The 15580-nt window shown below is 50.1% G+C and overlaps 1 protein-coding gene across 2 annotated transcripts; it reads left to right on the top strand.

Moving 5' to 3' along the window:
* Positions 1 to 1960: 1960 nt before the first annotated feature.
* Positions 1961 to 11472, top strand: LOC135114798 (disintegrin and metalloproteinase domain-containing protein 33-like). 2 transcript variants are annotated; one of them, XM_064030882.1, is made up of 17 exons: positions 1961 to 2585; positions 2788 to 2879; positions 3057 to 3163; positions 4050 to 4119; positions 5454 to 5539; positions 5786 to 5922; positions 6455 to 6558; positions 6676 to 6831; positions 6964 to 7139; positions 7477 to 7533; positions 7737 to 7895; positions 8121 to 8385; positions 8470 to 8610; positions 8708 to 8886; positions 9043 to 9226; positions 9408 to 9594; positions 9706 to 11472. In XM_064030882.1, exons 1-17 carry the CDS (start codon positions 2255 to 2257, stop codon positions 10944 to 10946), a joined length of 3672 nt encoding a protein of 1223 aa, XP_063886952.1. In that variant the 5' UTR covers positions 1961 to 2254; the 3' UTR covers positions 10947 to 11472. The 2 variants fall into 2 exon arrangements, with proteins under 2 accessions (XP_063886952.1, XP_063886953.1); XM_064030883.1 differs by lacking the exons at positions 1961 to 2585; positions 4050 to 4119 and having other exon boundaries at positions 2864 to 2879.
* Positions 11473 to 15580: the final 4108 nt, after the last annotated feature.

The following is a 15580-nucleotide window of genomic DNA, read 5'->3' as shown; positions in this document are numbered from 1 at the left end:
GTTAGGTTAGGTTAGGTTAGGTTAGGTTAGGTTAGGTTAGGTTAGGTAAGATTGTTGATTAGGTTAGGTTAGGTTAGGTTAGGTTAGGTTAGGTTAGGTTAGGTTAGGTTAGGTTAGGTTAGGTTAGGTAAGATTGTTGATTAGGTTAGGTTAGGTTAGGTTAGGTTAGGTTAGGTTAGGTTAGGTTAGGTTAGGTTAGGTTAGGTTAGGTTAGATTGTTGGTGTGTTAGGTTATATTAGTCTGTTTTTTAAGTTAGATTGTTCAGTTAGGTTAAGTTAGGTAAGAATACGTTAAGTTAGACTATATCAGATCAAATTAAATTAGGTTAGGTTAAGTTATGATAGGTTAGGTTGTTCACAATGATGAGTATAGAGTACAAATGCCTTGTGGATCAATAATTTTTGCGTCTCCCATTGAAGACTGCAGTGAGATGAATGTCTGATCGCCCGAAATGCTTACGTTTGCCAGTGTTCGTGTCCTCAACTTCCGTTAACGTTTCTCTTATGCCTTGTTGAGGTTACTGTTATTTCTAAGAACTGAACCAGTGACTTCATGCGCCATTTCCTGAGCTTTGACACACACACACACACACACACACACACACACACACACACACACACACATTGGGACACAGATCTAATGATGGGTCCTAGTTTGAATCTATAATATTCATCGTATGGTAGAATGGTGGTGGTGGTGTGGTGGTGATAAAGTAGTAGCAGTAGTAGTAGCAGCAGCAGCATCATCAGTAGTAGTAGTAGTAGTAGTAGTAGTAGTAGTAGTAGTAGTGGTAGTTGAATAAGAGATGGTAGTAGAATTATCATTATCGTCAGTAGTAGCAGTAGTAGCAGTAGTAGTAGTAGTAGTAGTAGTAGTAGTAGTAGTAGTAGTAGTAGTAGTAGTAGTAGTAGTAGTAGTTTTTGTTGTTGTTGTTGTTGTTGTTGTTGTTGTTGTTGTTGTTGTAGAAGAGAGGGTAGTAGATTTATCATTATTATCAGTAGTAGTAGTAGTAATAAATAGTAGTAATAGTACGAGTAGTGGTAGTAGTGGTAGTGGTGGTAATGATCGTAGTAACAATAGTATCAGTAGTAGTTGAGCTGTAATTGTGGCTGTAGTGGTGGAGATAGTGCAGGCCACAGGAAAGCCCCAGCTAACCACATCTTTCTCCCCCCAGAAACACACAATCTTCACCCTTCCTCTCCTTTCCTCTTTACCTCCTTCTCTCCTCTCCACGGATGAACACATTGCCTTTATCATATTCGTAACAGTTTATATGTGATATTTCCAAGTGATAAGATAAGCAGTGGGCGTGGCATAACTCTTCACCAGTAAGGAGGGTTATCACGTTAGCTCACTCCGACCGCCATCCGCAGCGCACTAGATGTGATAATAGTGCGAATAAACTGGTGATGTGTTGGTGGCTTGTTCTTGACTCGTTGGTGTGGGACTGGCAAGCGGCTCTGGCTAAGGGATGCAAAACTGGTGGAAAAAAGGCTCACTAAATGTGCCAGTCCCTTAAGAATACAGCTCGATAACAAGTCTAAAATGATCTGGAGCAGTGACTGAATTGGATCATGCGCAAGGAAACACTATCATTAAAATATGATTGTGAAATCTGTAGCTGCAATCTTCATAATTATCTGTTGGATTTCCGCCCAACCTTTTCCAATACCAGACGAGGGAAGCGTGTTCTACTTGATATGTGTGTTATACTTAAATGTTTAAAGGACACGACTGCACAGGGAGACTACCAAGGCCTTTGAGATATGCCCGGCGGCCCTCCACGCGCCAGGCCTTACGCGACACCCATTCAGGATGTCTTACAAGCACGCGAAGTCTCCCTGATGGCACCAGTGTGGCTTGATAATGATGTCAGTTTACCGGAAGGTGAGTGTACAGTGAGTCATCCCGCCTGCCCCCCCGTCACGAGTCTGTCACGCGCCGCTCCGCCGCCGCCACTCCACCGCGGGACTCCACAGCCGCCACAAGTCTGCTGTTTTTACTGAAGACTAGCCAGTGCCGCAGCGAAGTGAGTCTGTGGGGTGTGTGGGGAGTGTGTTTGCCTTGCTCACTCATCGGATAAGCGCGCGACGTGACTTGTGATGATGCCGTGGTGATTGTGGCAAATAGTGGAGGCACGCCGCGCTTTAATCAGTGGTGAGAGGGATTGCTAGCACGGTGACGAACCATTTAAAGACGCGCGCAGTGAGTGCAGGACCAAAGAACATTGTGACGCGAGACCGACCTCCCACCATGGCGCTGCTCCACAAAGCAGCTGCTTGCCTCATTCCCCTCCTGCTGTGCCTCCATCTGCCGGGCATAGCATGTGCTGAGGCCCTACAGGAGCCGCCCAGTAAAGAGAGAGTGGGGGGCGAGGTATGGGTGCCCCTGGAGGCTGAGACACGCACGGTAGGAAGGCTGCAGGAGGCTGAGGACGAGGCAGCAACAAAAGGCGCCTCAAACCTGAAGGGAAATATGACTCGAGAAAGAGAGGGAGGGAACCACGACGGCGAGGATGACGCGAGGACAGGAGAAAAGCCAGGAGCACAAGAGGAGGCTGCCCAGGGAATCATGGAGAGTAGTGGTGAGTCAAGAAGCATCATGTCTATTTCGGGGTGTGTGTGTGTGTGTGTGTGTGTGTGTGTGTGTGTGTGTGTGTGTGTGTGTGTGTGTGTGTGTGTGTGTGTGTGTATGTCACGTATCTTTTCAACTGTCCTAACCTCTACTTACTTATCTCACTTTCCCTTGACTGGCCACACCTAACAAGGATTCCTGTACACCTGCAGGCTGGTTCACGGACGCTATCAACGTGACCACCCGCCCTGTTGTCACCTGGTCACGCCGCGCCGCCGCACGCCGCCAACCGCCTGTCACAACGGTGCGTCACTCATTCCAACCTGTTGCAACATTCATAACCCCTCCTCTCTCTCTCTCTCTCTCTCTCTCTCTCTCTCTCTGGTGTATCCTGTTCTCTGGTATATACTGTTTTCCGACTATCTCAAACATTTTCCTTCCACTAGTTCTGATATTTTCCTTGTCTCCTCGATATCTATAGGAAAAAGATAACGAGGAGGACGAGGAGGACGAAGAGGATGACGTACTCCTGACGGTGACGTTTATGAAGGAGGGTCATCCACTTATCCTGGACCTGCACCCCACCAGGTAACGTTTTAGTAGCGTGTTTGATCTCCTCCTTGAACCAGGTTCCAAAACACTTGTTCCCGCAACCCGACTACTTTCAAAAGGCTCTAGCTGAAGTTACACTGGCTTTTAGTGGTGTTTTTTTATGGTTTCACTGACTGATTATTAAGATTTCTACATTATCAACAAGACAAACATTCTTGAAAACCCGGCTAATCATCTCTGTGGCCTTTGAAAATTGTCGTGGTGATAGAGCTAAGCTTTTCTGAATACGGACCTTCGTGATTCTACGGTAAACGCGTTCCTCCCAGTACTCCCAGCAGGATAGCGCGTGGGAGAAGCCAGGAGACACTCGAAGGTTTAAATCCCACTAATTATTTCCTTTATACTACGTTTTCTTGGTTATTTATACTTCCAAGTCCTTAGGTGTCCCAGAGGTATTGTTTTCCGCCCCCCAGCACCTTGAAAATATATGAACATAAGGGGAGGTGTTAGAAGCCATCGGGGCTACACGTGGCAGTCACAGTGTCAAACATACCTATTGCTACCTATCATTCCCACTCATTCATTTGCCTTATCTTTTAAAGGTTCCTTCTTCCTCCTTCTGTTCCTTGCATACCAGAGTGAGATAGGAAGAGGAAGTGTTTATTTCATCACTACCAGGCTATTCTTCCTCCCCTTCCACCTGCTTCTTACCACATTCCTAACTGATGGGAATAGGAAGTGTTTGTCCCATCATCGCCATCACCCTTCCTCCTGCTTCTCACTTTCCTGACTGAGATAGGAAAAGGAAATACCCCAAAACGTTTCCTAGTCGTCCCTGCGTCTATACCCATCACCCCCATCCCTCCTATCCCCTGCTGTTCCTCCTTCATCCCTGCCTTTTCCACTCTCCCCATTCCCCCAGGGACCTGCTGGCAGCGTCCTACACGGAGCCGAATGGTGAGGCCACAGGGGAAAACACACTTCCGGGGGAGGTGAGTCGCTGTATCGCGGTGTTTCACTCATTACCATGGTCGCTGAGTCACTCCCGCGCTGCTGACTCACCCGCTTGCTTTGCTTGGTGCCGGACCTCATCTGATACACGCGTCAAGATTGGCGTCATTGTCTTGTGGGTCGAAGCCGCGCCGCTCATCAGTGTCTTCCGGGTGTTTACCTTTACCGGAGTGCCATATCACGTGACTTGGGCGATCATGTCCTTCCACCTTGTTCGATCTTCAGTCACGTGGGTGAGGTGTGAGGGTGCGCGTGCCAGGCTGTTGCTCTCTGTCATCCTGTCTATTAATTTGTCTTTGTCTCCCTATCTTTCACTCTATCTCGTTGCGTACGCCTTTAAAAAGAAACATGCCAGGTCATTCACCCTCTCTCACTACGCTCAGTGATACATCCTTTATGTATGGTGTAGGCATTCCCCAAGGCGCCCTCCTTACCGCACTTATGATGCCAGGGACGCAGCGTCTTTAGTGATTAAGGCTTCGAATGCCCACCCCGCCCACTGAGTTGGGTTAGGTTACGTTAGGTTAAGTTAGATTAAGTTAGGTTAAGTAAGGTTAGTTAGGTTAATTTAGATTAGGTTAGGTTAGGTTACGTTAAGTAAGGGTAAGTTAGGTTAGGTTAGGTTAAGTTAGGTTAAGTTAGATTAGTTTGTATTACGATTAGGTTAGGTTAGGTTAGGTTAGGTTAGGTGAAGTAAGGTTAGATTAGGTTAGGTTATGCTGCGGTAGGTACCAGGGAAGAGGCGTGAAGAGTAAGGAGGACGCGAGGGATAAGATAAGAGGGTAGCAGGAAGCCGCACAAAGGTCACGGTGGCAGGCAACGCTTCTTTGTTTATATACAACCCAAGTGACGAGTGGAACAGAGAATAATAACTGCACTGTGATTACTTAAAAGCGACAAGAGGATTACTCTCTCTCTCTCTCTCTCTCTCTCTCTCTCTCTCTCTCTCTCTCTCTCTCTCTCTCTCTCTCTCTCTCTCTCTCTCTCTCTCTCACCTCCTCCTCCTCCTCCTCCTCTCTTTTCACTTCTGCTAAGGTGTCATAACTTTTATCTGTCACGACACTCCCCTCTTATCCTCTCTCTCTCTCTCTCTCTCTCTCTCTCTCTCTCTCTCTCTCTCTCTCTCTCTCTCTCTCTCTCTCTCTCTCTCTCTCTACCTGCGTGCCCTGCTCTCTTAGCGCTAATCTCTGTGCTTCCCTGTGTCACACGCTGGAGTAAAGACTACAACTTCATAATATTTGAATTTACAGAGACTATTTTATGTTTAAGTCTGTGAATCATGGTGCTTTCGTTAAGTGTTACGTCACGTGCACAGACGGGGGCGCTGCCGTGCGAGTACCAGGGCGTGGTGAGGGGCGTGGAGCAGGCGTGGGTGGCGCTGTCCGTCTGCGGTGGTCTGAGGTGAGTGTATGCGTGAGAGAGAGAGAGAGAGAGAGAGAGAGAGAGAGAGAGAGAGAGAGAGAGAGAGAGAGAGAGAGAGAGAGAGAGAGAGAGAGAGAAACACAACATACAATAACAATGAACTAATTTACCATCTAATTATCTAACCTACTAACTAATAACTCCAGACGACAAAGCATGAATTTTCATTGTAACCTCCATTACAACACCCCTCACAACACCCCTCTCTACCCCATCCCCTCACAGCGGTGTGGTGGGGGTGACGCTTGAGGGAGGCGAGGAGGTGGAGATGCTCGTGGAGCCGTCACCGGGATCCACATCTCCGCATCAGCCACACAGGGTATTCTCTTCCACCCTTCTGATGCCGTCCGAAGGAACATGTGGTAAGTAGATGAACTGGGAAGAGGAGAAGGTGGTGTGTGGATGGAGTAACTATGGTGGACTGGAAGGTGGAAGGAGTAATGAAAGGGGGAGACGGGACGGGAAGGTGGATGGAGCAGCTGGGGGTCATGTGGAGGAGGTAAGGACAGAGTGGACGAGGCGGCAGATCAGGGAACATGAAACCAATGCTTGTAATGAATCTAAACTGAACACAATGTAACGTAACTCGGCCCTCTGATGAAGACGCCAATGTTACTTCAGTACTGTCATAAACTTCTTGTCACTGTGTTTCGTCATTTGTCGCATTGCTGAGCACTTTAGGGGCAGATTACATGGTGTGCTTTCATTCTGTCAGGCATAATAGCAAGGTATGTTCCTCTCCATTGTGTTGCCTGTTAATGAAGGTCTTTGTGATGTACCGAGGCTCGTGTTGAGGCAAATGCTGCGTGACACACCACACGCCTGTTTCCTGTTTACTGTCAAGGCTTCATTTGCTGGAGAGACTAAGTTTTTTGTTGTTGTTGAATATTCCAGGGGTGAAGGATACCAACTCGAAGGCAGAAGTGGGGGACCACCCGGGGGACGCCCTCACTCACCACCACAGAATGACCAACGCCTCAGCTTCCCCTCCACGCCGGGTAAGATTGCCGATAGTTTCACATAGCCGTGCGGGACACTTGGGCCCTCCCGCACGTAAACCCTTGTGTGTGTGTGTGTGTGTGTGTGCTCATGATCCTCCCTGACGGTACCCACAGACGCGCCGCTGGGCCGGGCTGGGCGGAGAGGCTCTGTGGTTCAAGAAGAAGACCAGGTTCGTGGAGCTGGTGCTGGTGGCTGACCACGCCTTCTACACGACTCACGGTGCCCAGACACGCAGCCGCTGCAAGACTCTCGTCAACATTGTGAACGCGGTGAGTGGAACACGTGTCATGAAGGTGTCAAAGAGAGAGTGAGAAGAAAAACACGTCAAGACATGTCCGTACAGTCATGTCATGCGTGAGCCAAAGAGAGAGAGAGGAGTTTACATTATTGTGACGCCACAGGTGTATCGCCCCCTGGGTGTGGTGGTGGTGCTGAGTCACCTGGAGGTGTGGGAGGACGGGAATAAAATACCAGTCACCGGAGACTACGAGGAGAACCTCAACCATTTCAAGAGGCACCGCAGGGAGATGCTGGAGAAGGAACCTCACTATAATAACGACAACACCATGCTGCTCACGTGAGTGTCCCGCCCACCGGCCTGGCGTGGCGCTGCTGGGAGGTGGAGGTGGCAGGTGTGAGGCTAGAAGATGGGAAGTGTAAGGCTGGGAGGCTGGGAAGTGTGATGCTGGGAGACTAGGAGGTGTGAGGTGGGAGGCGTGAGGTGAGATGGGAGGCTGGGAGGTTGGAGGTAAGAGGCTGGGAGGCAGAAAATGTGATGCTGAAAGGTGGGAAGCTGGGAGGCTGGGAGAGGGAGGTGCGAGGCTGAGAGGTGGGAGGTGCGAAGCTGAGAGGCTGTGGTACAATTTAGCACACTGGTACCCGCCCTGCATTCCTACATGTATGCCTATCCACAGGACCGTCGACTTCAAGGGAAGGACCGTCGGGTTTGCCGTGGTCTCTGGAATGTGCAAGTGAGTGCAAGTACAGGTGCACACCTTGACGTCACAGCACCCCGTTACCGCTGGGGTGCGTGGTGCTGTCACGTATATCTGTTTGCTAACATTTAGTATTGAGTGTTGAATAACCTGTGCTGGATGAGTGTGAGATGCGTGGCTTTGTGTGGCAGGCGTCCATTCTCATCAGTGTGAGATGCTCTCGCTCGTCCCCCACACAGGACGGAAAACTCGGCAGGCGTGGTGCAGGACAAGCAGGCTCACGTGGGCGTGGTGGCCTACACCCTGGCTCACGAAATGGGCCACAACTTCGGCATGGAGCATGACGGTGCGGAGTGTCGCTGCGACACGCGTGCCTGCATCATGAGCGGCACCAGCGGGTGAGGCGAGAGGCTCAAGTGTTGCTGTGGACACTTGATTATCATGACATATTTTATGCATCTGTGTCTGTTACATTGTTATATTTGGTTACTTAGCACTTCACATTTCACCAAGCCAAATCATTAGTCTTCGGCCTCCTCACTCACTGGACAGACGCAAGGTGTCTGTCGCCGCACCGCTGCGCACCGTCCCTTTCCCTCTGTTCACCCCTGTTTCTCCCGCAGCGGCGCCTTCCAGCCACACGTCTCTTGGAGCTCCTGCAGCCAGCGGATCATCGAGAAAAATGTCGACTCTGAATCCTACCAGTGCCTGACGAACGTGCCCACGCGCATGTACCCGCGCTCTAGCTGCGGCGACGGTGTGGTGGACTACGGCGAGCAGTGTGACTGCGGTCCCGCGGAGTTCTGCGACAACCCTTGCTGCGTCGCCGCCACCTGCAGTTTTGCCGTCAACGCCTCCTGCGCCTCAGGACCTTGCTGTGATACCAAGGTAAAGTAGGCCCAGTCTTTCATAAGGAAAACACTTCAGCGTTGCCTTAAGCGCATGCGCGTCACATATGTTTCCTCCCTACAGAAGTGTCAGTTCAAACCTGTGGGCGTGGGATGCCGCGAGGCCTTCACGGAGTGTGACCTCCCTGAGTTTTGCTCCGGCAGCTCCGAGTCCTGCCCTGAGGACTTCACCAAGATAGACGGAACACCGTGTAACAGGGGCCAGGTAAGTGCTGGGCGCCTCGCTCATGTAGCTGTGTGTCACCGTGTCATATCTATCCGATGTCTGTTCAGGTGACATTCATTGCTACCTGTGGGCGCAGGGATACTGCTACGAGGGCCGGTGCGGCAGCCACGAGGCCATGTGCAGCTTCGTGTGGGGAAAGAACGCCATGAAGGCGGAGGACGCATGTTACTCCAACCTCAATACGAGGGCCGAAACGAACGGCAACTGTGGCTTCAAGGGACACACCAAAACCGAGCTGCTGCCGTGCCAGGGCGGGTAAGAGACAGCGGCCACATCAAGGCCGTCTATACACACCAATGTTATATCACGTGACGGACATGCGCTGGTGCCGCGCTGCCCACAACACAGTGAGTCACAAGCCGCACGTGCGTGACCCTCAGCCGCGTCGTTTCACGTCACTCTTTCCGGCAGGGACACACTCTGTGGTACTCTGCAGTGCCTGAAGGGGGCAAATAACGAACCCATCCTCAAGATGCCTGCGAATTACGCCACCTTCTCCTTCTCCCGCTACCAGTGTTCGTACATCGTGGCCTCCCCAAGGCTGCCCGAAAAGTACTGGCTCGTACCAGACGGCGCTATGTGTGGCCAAGGCAAGGTGGGTGTATGGCCTCCGCCAATATGTGAAACACTCTAAAGGAATTTAATTTTCTTAACACAATTTTATGCATTTGATATTTGTAGTCACACCGCCACCGAGCAAACATCACACCTCTCAGTACTTGTTAACCTGGCCGTTGCTACGCCGTCCCAAATGACGCCGCCTGAGTGTTCCACAGATGTGCCTGAAGAAGAAATGCGTGAACATCTCGGAGCCCTCCGGTGACTGCCGCGGCGGGTGTTCTGGCCACGGGGTGTGTAACTCCCTCAACCACTGCCACTGTGACCCCGGGTACGCGCCCCCTGACTGCTCCGGGAAGGGCGAAGGAGGCTCCATCGACAGTTGCCGCATTGGACGTGGCCGATGTAAGAGTTTCAGTATCTTAGCAAGCTCATACAAGCACAACACACCACACTACTTCATATCACAACTTAAATTGTCTTCACCGTAGAATTAACAGTTGTTCCCTCCTGCAGACATAGACCCGCTGTGGGAGACACTCTTCGTCCTGTCCCTGCTTGCCCTGGGCGCCGCCACCCTCCTTTGCTGCCTGTGGAGTCATGTCCGTCGTTGGTGGGAAGCGCGTGGGCGCGCCAGCACTCAGCCCTGCTGCGCCCGCTGCCTCGACGCCTGCTGCTGTCCTCTTATGTCGCTCATCACGGACCGCTTGTGCAACAAGAAGAGAAATGAAAACGTGACCAAGGAGGCGAAGCACGCGTGGGAGCAAGACAAGATGATCTGCCAGGTGGACCTCGACCTCAAGGACAAAGCCTCGCACTCACACTCCTGGGGCGTGGCGAACGAAAAGCTGGTGACGGATGTGGTCACCATGAAGCCCAACTTCTCACCAGACTTCAGCAGAAAAATCCAGCTTTCCTCCCGCCACTGTACTCCCCACACCAAGGTGCCGCAGACTGACGACCGCCCCGCCTACACACAGTCCGTCTCGGTGGACTCTGGCTGCGTCTCCGACGTGAAGGAGACTGTCGTGGAAGAGCCTTATGACTCCCGCGTGTCCATGAAGAGCTTGGCCAGTCTCTTCAAAATGTTTAGGACGCGCCAAGACAAAGAGGGCTCGCCGCCCAGGGCGTACGAGCGGCAGCGGTCCGTGCCCTTGAGACGCCTGGTGGTTGACCCGCTGGCGGGAAGCCGTCGCTCCAGACACGGCACCCCTCCCCCGGACAACGCGAGGTTGGAGTGGGGTCGCTCTGTATCTCAAGACGAACAGTCCGCCAGCACAGGCCGCCCAGGTGGAGCGCCGCCCCCGCCTCCTCCGGCGACTGAAAAACCTTACACGAGCAAAAACAAGTCGCCACACGGGTGCAAGTCAGCTCGCCAGGAAGGCATCTCCCCACCGCCTCCTCCCCTCAGGCCTGCGCCGACACCAGCGTCCGCGCCCCCTCCCGCACCCTCATGGCAGCCTAGGAAACCCATGATGCCTCCAGGCAAGAAGGAAACACCCATCACCATAAAGACACAATCAAAAACTGAGATCACCACAAAGATCAGTGCAACGCAACAAGACAAGGCTCCCCAAACCTCACCTCCAAGGCGCCCTCTTCTGCCGCCGGATAGGAAACCCGAACCTGCACGCCCCGCCAAACTGCCCAAGGTCCCTGGCGCATATTCCAAGCCGCGAGCCGCCGGAAACGCCCTTCCTCCCCGCACGACGGGCGGAAGAGTCAAGGATTTAGCCAAAAAATTAGAAAAGCAATAATAATGAGGTCAGTGTTCGCTCCGCGGCCTCGCAAAATGGGATGCGCTAGTGTGTATTTATCTCACTGTTTCGCCTCACTCTCGCGTCACCTTTACCACGCATACGTTGCACTGGATTCCCTGACTTCTGCACATCATACCACACGACACCATCACCGAACCGAGACGCTAAAAAACATAAAAGATAATAAAAAAAAAAGAAAAGAAAAAAACAGCAGTTGACACTGAACAAAAGCAAGTCAATTAACGAAGGCAACCAAAGAAACACACCAACTAACAAACACTGCCACAAACAAAACAGGTTCTGTACGAGTTGTCATATCTCTGTTTTATTCATTAAGGTTACAGAGAGCTGTAAAGCTTTCCTAAAACTGTTAGTAGTAGTAGTAGTAGTAGTAGTAGTAGTAGTAGTAGTAGTAGTAGTAGTAGTAGTAGTAGTAGTAGTAGTAGTAGTAATACCAAATAATATGTACGTTTTTGTTGATGCATATAATTTTTGTTACACTGAAAATAAAATATTCCGCATATTTTATTTATTACTACTTCTTGCATTGCTACGCGGAGAAATGAAGTGAGGAGGAAGACGGGGATGAAGAAAGGAAGGGAAGGAAGCTGGAGACTGAAGAAAAAAAAACAAGAGGAAGGCGTACCTAAAGCATAAATAAACAGGAGGGATCAGTTCAAGATGTCACCAATAAGGGATTTTGTAACACTTCCCTTTGTAGCTTTCTCCTCCCACTCCCTCCCATAACTCCTGAAACTTCGGCCTTCTTTTCTTCCTTCCTCTGCACTTCCTTCTCAGACATTTACTCCTTCACCGTCAGTCACTCCTGCAGTCCCTTCGACCACTTCATCCCCGTGTCATTCCCTTACCTCTCCACGTCTCTCCCCTCCACACGTCACTTTCTGCTCCCGCGTCATTCCACTGAAGATACATAATATCACTGCCTATCAATGTTTGCGCATTCTTCTGAAGTGCTAGCTGCTCTGGGGGGCTTTGAACAGACGGCTTCGTTGTTTAGATTTTCTCGTTTCTTTGTCTTTTTACGTGATGGTCTCAGACAAGCGCTACGAAGTGGATTTAAAGAAAAGTGCCCGAGTCCCGCTTCCCGCCGCCCTCCGCTCCCCATCAACAGGATACGAGAAGGAAAGGTGTAAGGAAACGAAATACCATCACATTCGTTAATGTCAAGATTTGAAATAAGCAAAATGTGGGAGACATGCTCAGTTTCTCTGCATCCATTTCATTTTCTTCTTCTGTCTTTACTAGTACATTTTCCCGCGTCTGTGGTGCTTGCGTGTGCTGCGTGCTGCTCAGTGCTGGAGACGCCCGCACCTCCCTCGCATACTTGTCCCCTGCCCCTCCCTTCCCGAGGCTCCCCGCCCGGTACCCGTGAGGTGCCAGCTCCCCGCCGCCACTCCTACACAGGGTGCCGCGCCTCAGATCCTCCCGCTATCGCCGCCTGACGGTCTCACACCCCGGCGGTCCTCCTTCCCTGCTGCGGTGGGCTGGTGCGGGAGAAGAGTGTGATTCAACGCTCCACCACGCTCCCCGGCATGCTAACAGCCCCGCCAGGCGCCCCTCGCTGGCTTAATGGCATAATTGTGAACTCTCCCACACCCGGCGAACTTGTGACTAACGAATTAACGAGGGTCGCGCGAGTGTGCCGGGCATGGCGAGCGGGAGAGGAGTTTGGCATGCCACCCCCGCGAAGGGCAGCAGCCTAGCATGCTCATGAGGGAGACCTGCAGTACTGCTTGGCGCTTACCGCGGAGACCTGACCGTGAGAGAGTGCACCTCTACCCCCAGTTGGGGCGGTGCCACGGAGACTGGTGGGGAGGAGCGGCAGGCGAGAGCAGTGCCGCTGTGGCTGCCACTCTATACACTTAATTGTTCGAGTAAAGAGTGAAGGGATCAAGAAGACATGGACACAGTAAAGACTCATTATAAGAGAAAGAAAGACAGTGTTGTTTGTCCACCATACACAACACCACAATGGTATCCCGAGCCTCGCCACCAGAGCCCGGCGCCAGGCACACAGTTCTGGAATTGGATCAAGCAACACTTGCTCTCTGAGTCTAAAGTAAAGAGTGCAGTTGCTGCATCAATGACTGGGGGTGTAACATGCAAATCAATATGACGCACGAGGAGCACAACACAAGGTTAATTAGATGGCAGCGGCCAGGTGGAGGCGCCCCGCACATACCAAGAGCCACGCGCACCTGAGCCGTCCTGTCCCGCCCCGCCCCGCCCAGCCACCTGCGTGCCGCGACGCAGCGCCGGCAAGACGGAATGCTAAACTGACGACAAGAGGGTGACACCTAGCCAGCCGCCGAGGTGGCTTGCTGTGATCTCTGTCAGCTGGTGGAATCCACGCCGGGTCAAGAATGCCGAGTTAGGCCAAACGTCCAGAGAATCCTCCTGGAGTCCTCAGTGGAGATGAGGCGGAATGAGTCACTGCCGGGCTGGGTGCTTACTGATCACCATGATGCTAATAAGTGTAAAGCGGAGCTGCGAGGCTGGTGACGAGAGTGAGGAGGAGGAAAGGGAAAGGGTTCGAGGAAACTATACAAATGTACATACAATGCATACATAAGATACATACATAGGTGGTAAAAGTATATACTGTCTTATAAATGTGTTTCGAATACTATACAACGCACAAACATTTGTATTTTTAACAGCATTTATATGGTACTGTATGTCTGTTAATTCCTGCTATCTTTGTCATCATGGAGGCGACTAAAATAACATGACTGAATAAGTTCATATCTACCTATATATCATCTTCTCTATTTATGTCAGTTAAGCTTACGACATGTGTACTTACAATCCGTCGCTCTTCTGCAGGAGTTGGTGATGTGCTGTTCCTGAGATGTGGGGAGGGGGGCACGTGGGGCATCACCTCCCCACACACGCCTGCATGCACACAACACACTACCACACAGCCACTTCACACCTATCCGCACACACACACACACACACACACACACACACACACACACACACACACACGTATAGACGTATGTCTACGTCTACACTTAATCTTAGCCTTACACTTTCACTTCATTATTTTTTTCTTTTTCTATATCACTTTCCTAAGAGACTGCAATTAATTTTCAGCTTTACACTTCACTTCATCCTTTTTCTATATAATTATGATTTTCCTATGAGGCTGCATTTAATTGTTTCTATCCTTTTCTGAGCCTGCACTCAATTTTACCCGTACACTGCACTTCCCCACCGTTTCTCTAAATGACTTTTCTATGTGACTGTCCTTAATTTCAGCATTACACCTTCACTTTCCCTTTTTCGCATGCCTTTCATATAAGAATTCACGTAATTTTATCTATGCACTTTTACATACATTTTTACTCATACACTTCCCCATCATTATTTCATATCACTTTCCTATGAGAATGCATTTAATTTCATACGTACACTTCACTTATCAGTAAAGGATGAATTGTAAGGAGCCTCCCGCGCCCGTCTACCTAGTAAACAAACTATAGGCGGTCTTGATCCCACCACGGTCCTTCCTTCCCTCCTTGACTGAGCAGACACCATAACATTGCTGCCAACACATATTTTTCCGTACCTCTCTCCCCTGCTCAAAATACTAGCATGTTCTGTACATCCTTCGCTCTTTGCTTACTCAGTTTTGCTGCCATAGTCTGATTTTAACTTGTAAATACAGCCGGAGTTAATTTCACGTTCCCCCCCTCGACCATACTGATGACTTGGCGCTCTGTTGGTCGGCACGACACTGATCCAAACATTAATTTCAGTAGTAAATTTCCTTCTTCAAATGATATTGGAGAAGGAAAAAAAAATGGATATGGATTTCATCTTTATATTACACGCCGGTATTTAATAATGAAAAAACAGAGAAATATTTTCCAAGCAATGTTTTGAGAGGGAAAAAAAAAAAAAAAAACCGTCCCGATGGAAAGACGGACTAGGCTTTGTTTAAATCGGACAACTGTGGTGCGCGAGTTCCGTAAACACTGCGCGGACTACACTAATATCAGAAAAAACCTACACTACTTCACTATTCACTGCTTTTCCCCCGTGAAGAGTACGCCATCAGAGGGAGACACTAGTGATAAATCTGGTGAACAAGGCAAGTTAGTGTGGCTTGTGTAGGAATATGTGTTTTCATTCTGTTCCTGTGAAAGTTCCGGTGACGTGTTGACATGGCGGGAGAAGGGATGAAGTGCAGCGGTGGAGACAAGGCTGCCACGTACAGGACAATATTGCCAGCTGACCAAAGAGAGCAACGTAATGTAAGTACTGCGCGTTGTCATGATTTGTATACCCTGGTTGAGAGAGAGAGAGAGAGGGGAGGAAATAATACCTACATAGTTCTCTCTCTCTCTCTCTCTCTCTCTCTCTCTCTCTCTCTCTCTCTCTCTCTCTCTCTCTCTCTCTCTCTCTCTTATTAATTCTTTTTATGTGTTTAACAGTCTAGTCAAGGGCGAGAAGTTAGTAAATGAATAAATAAATAGCCTACTCGTTATGAGAGAGAGAGAGAGAGAGAGAGAGACAGAGAGAGAGAGAGAGAGAGAGAGAGAGAGAGAGAGAGGTTACGCAGTTATACGTAGATGAACTAAAATGAATACACACACAGATAT

This window comes from Scylla paramamosain, chromosome 28 (genome assembly GCF_035594125.1).
Source record: "Scylla paramamosain isolate STU-SP2022 chromosome 28, ASM3559412v1, whole genome shotgun sequence".
Classification (NCBI taxonomy): Eukaryota; Metazoa; Arthropoda; class Malacostraca; order Decapoda; family Portunidae; genus Scylla; species Scylla paramamosain.
Note: the sequence above shows the minus strand (reverse complement) of the source record. Positions and strands in the feature narration are given on the sequence as shown.

What these genes read in the sequence shown, in the direction of transcription:
- LOC135114798 (XM_064030882.1), top strand. Translation starts at nt 2,255, where the DNA reads ATGGCGCTGCTCCACAAAGCAGCTGCTTGCCTCATTCCCCTCCTGCTG. An exon ending in CACCGTGTAACAGGGGCCAG is followed by an intron (nt 8,611 to 8,707) that starts GTAAGTGCTGGG and finishes CTGTGGGCGCAG; the next exon opens with GGATACTGCTACGAGGGCCG. An exon ending in CTGCTGCCGTGCCAGGGCGG is followed by an intron (nt 8,887 to 9,042) that starts GTAAGAGACAGC and finishes TCTTTCCGGCAG; the next exon opens with GGACACACTCTGTGGTACTC.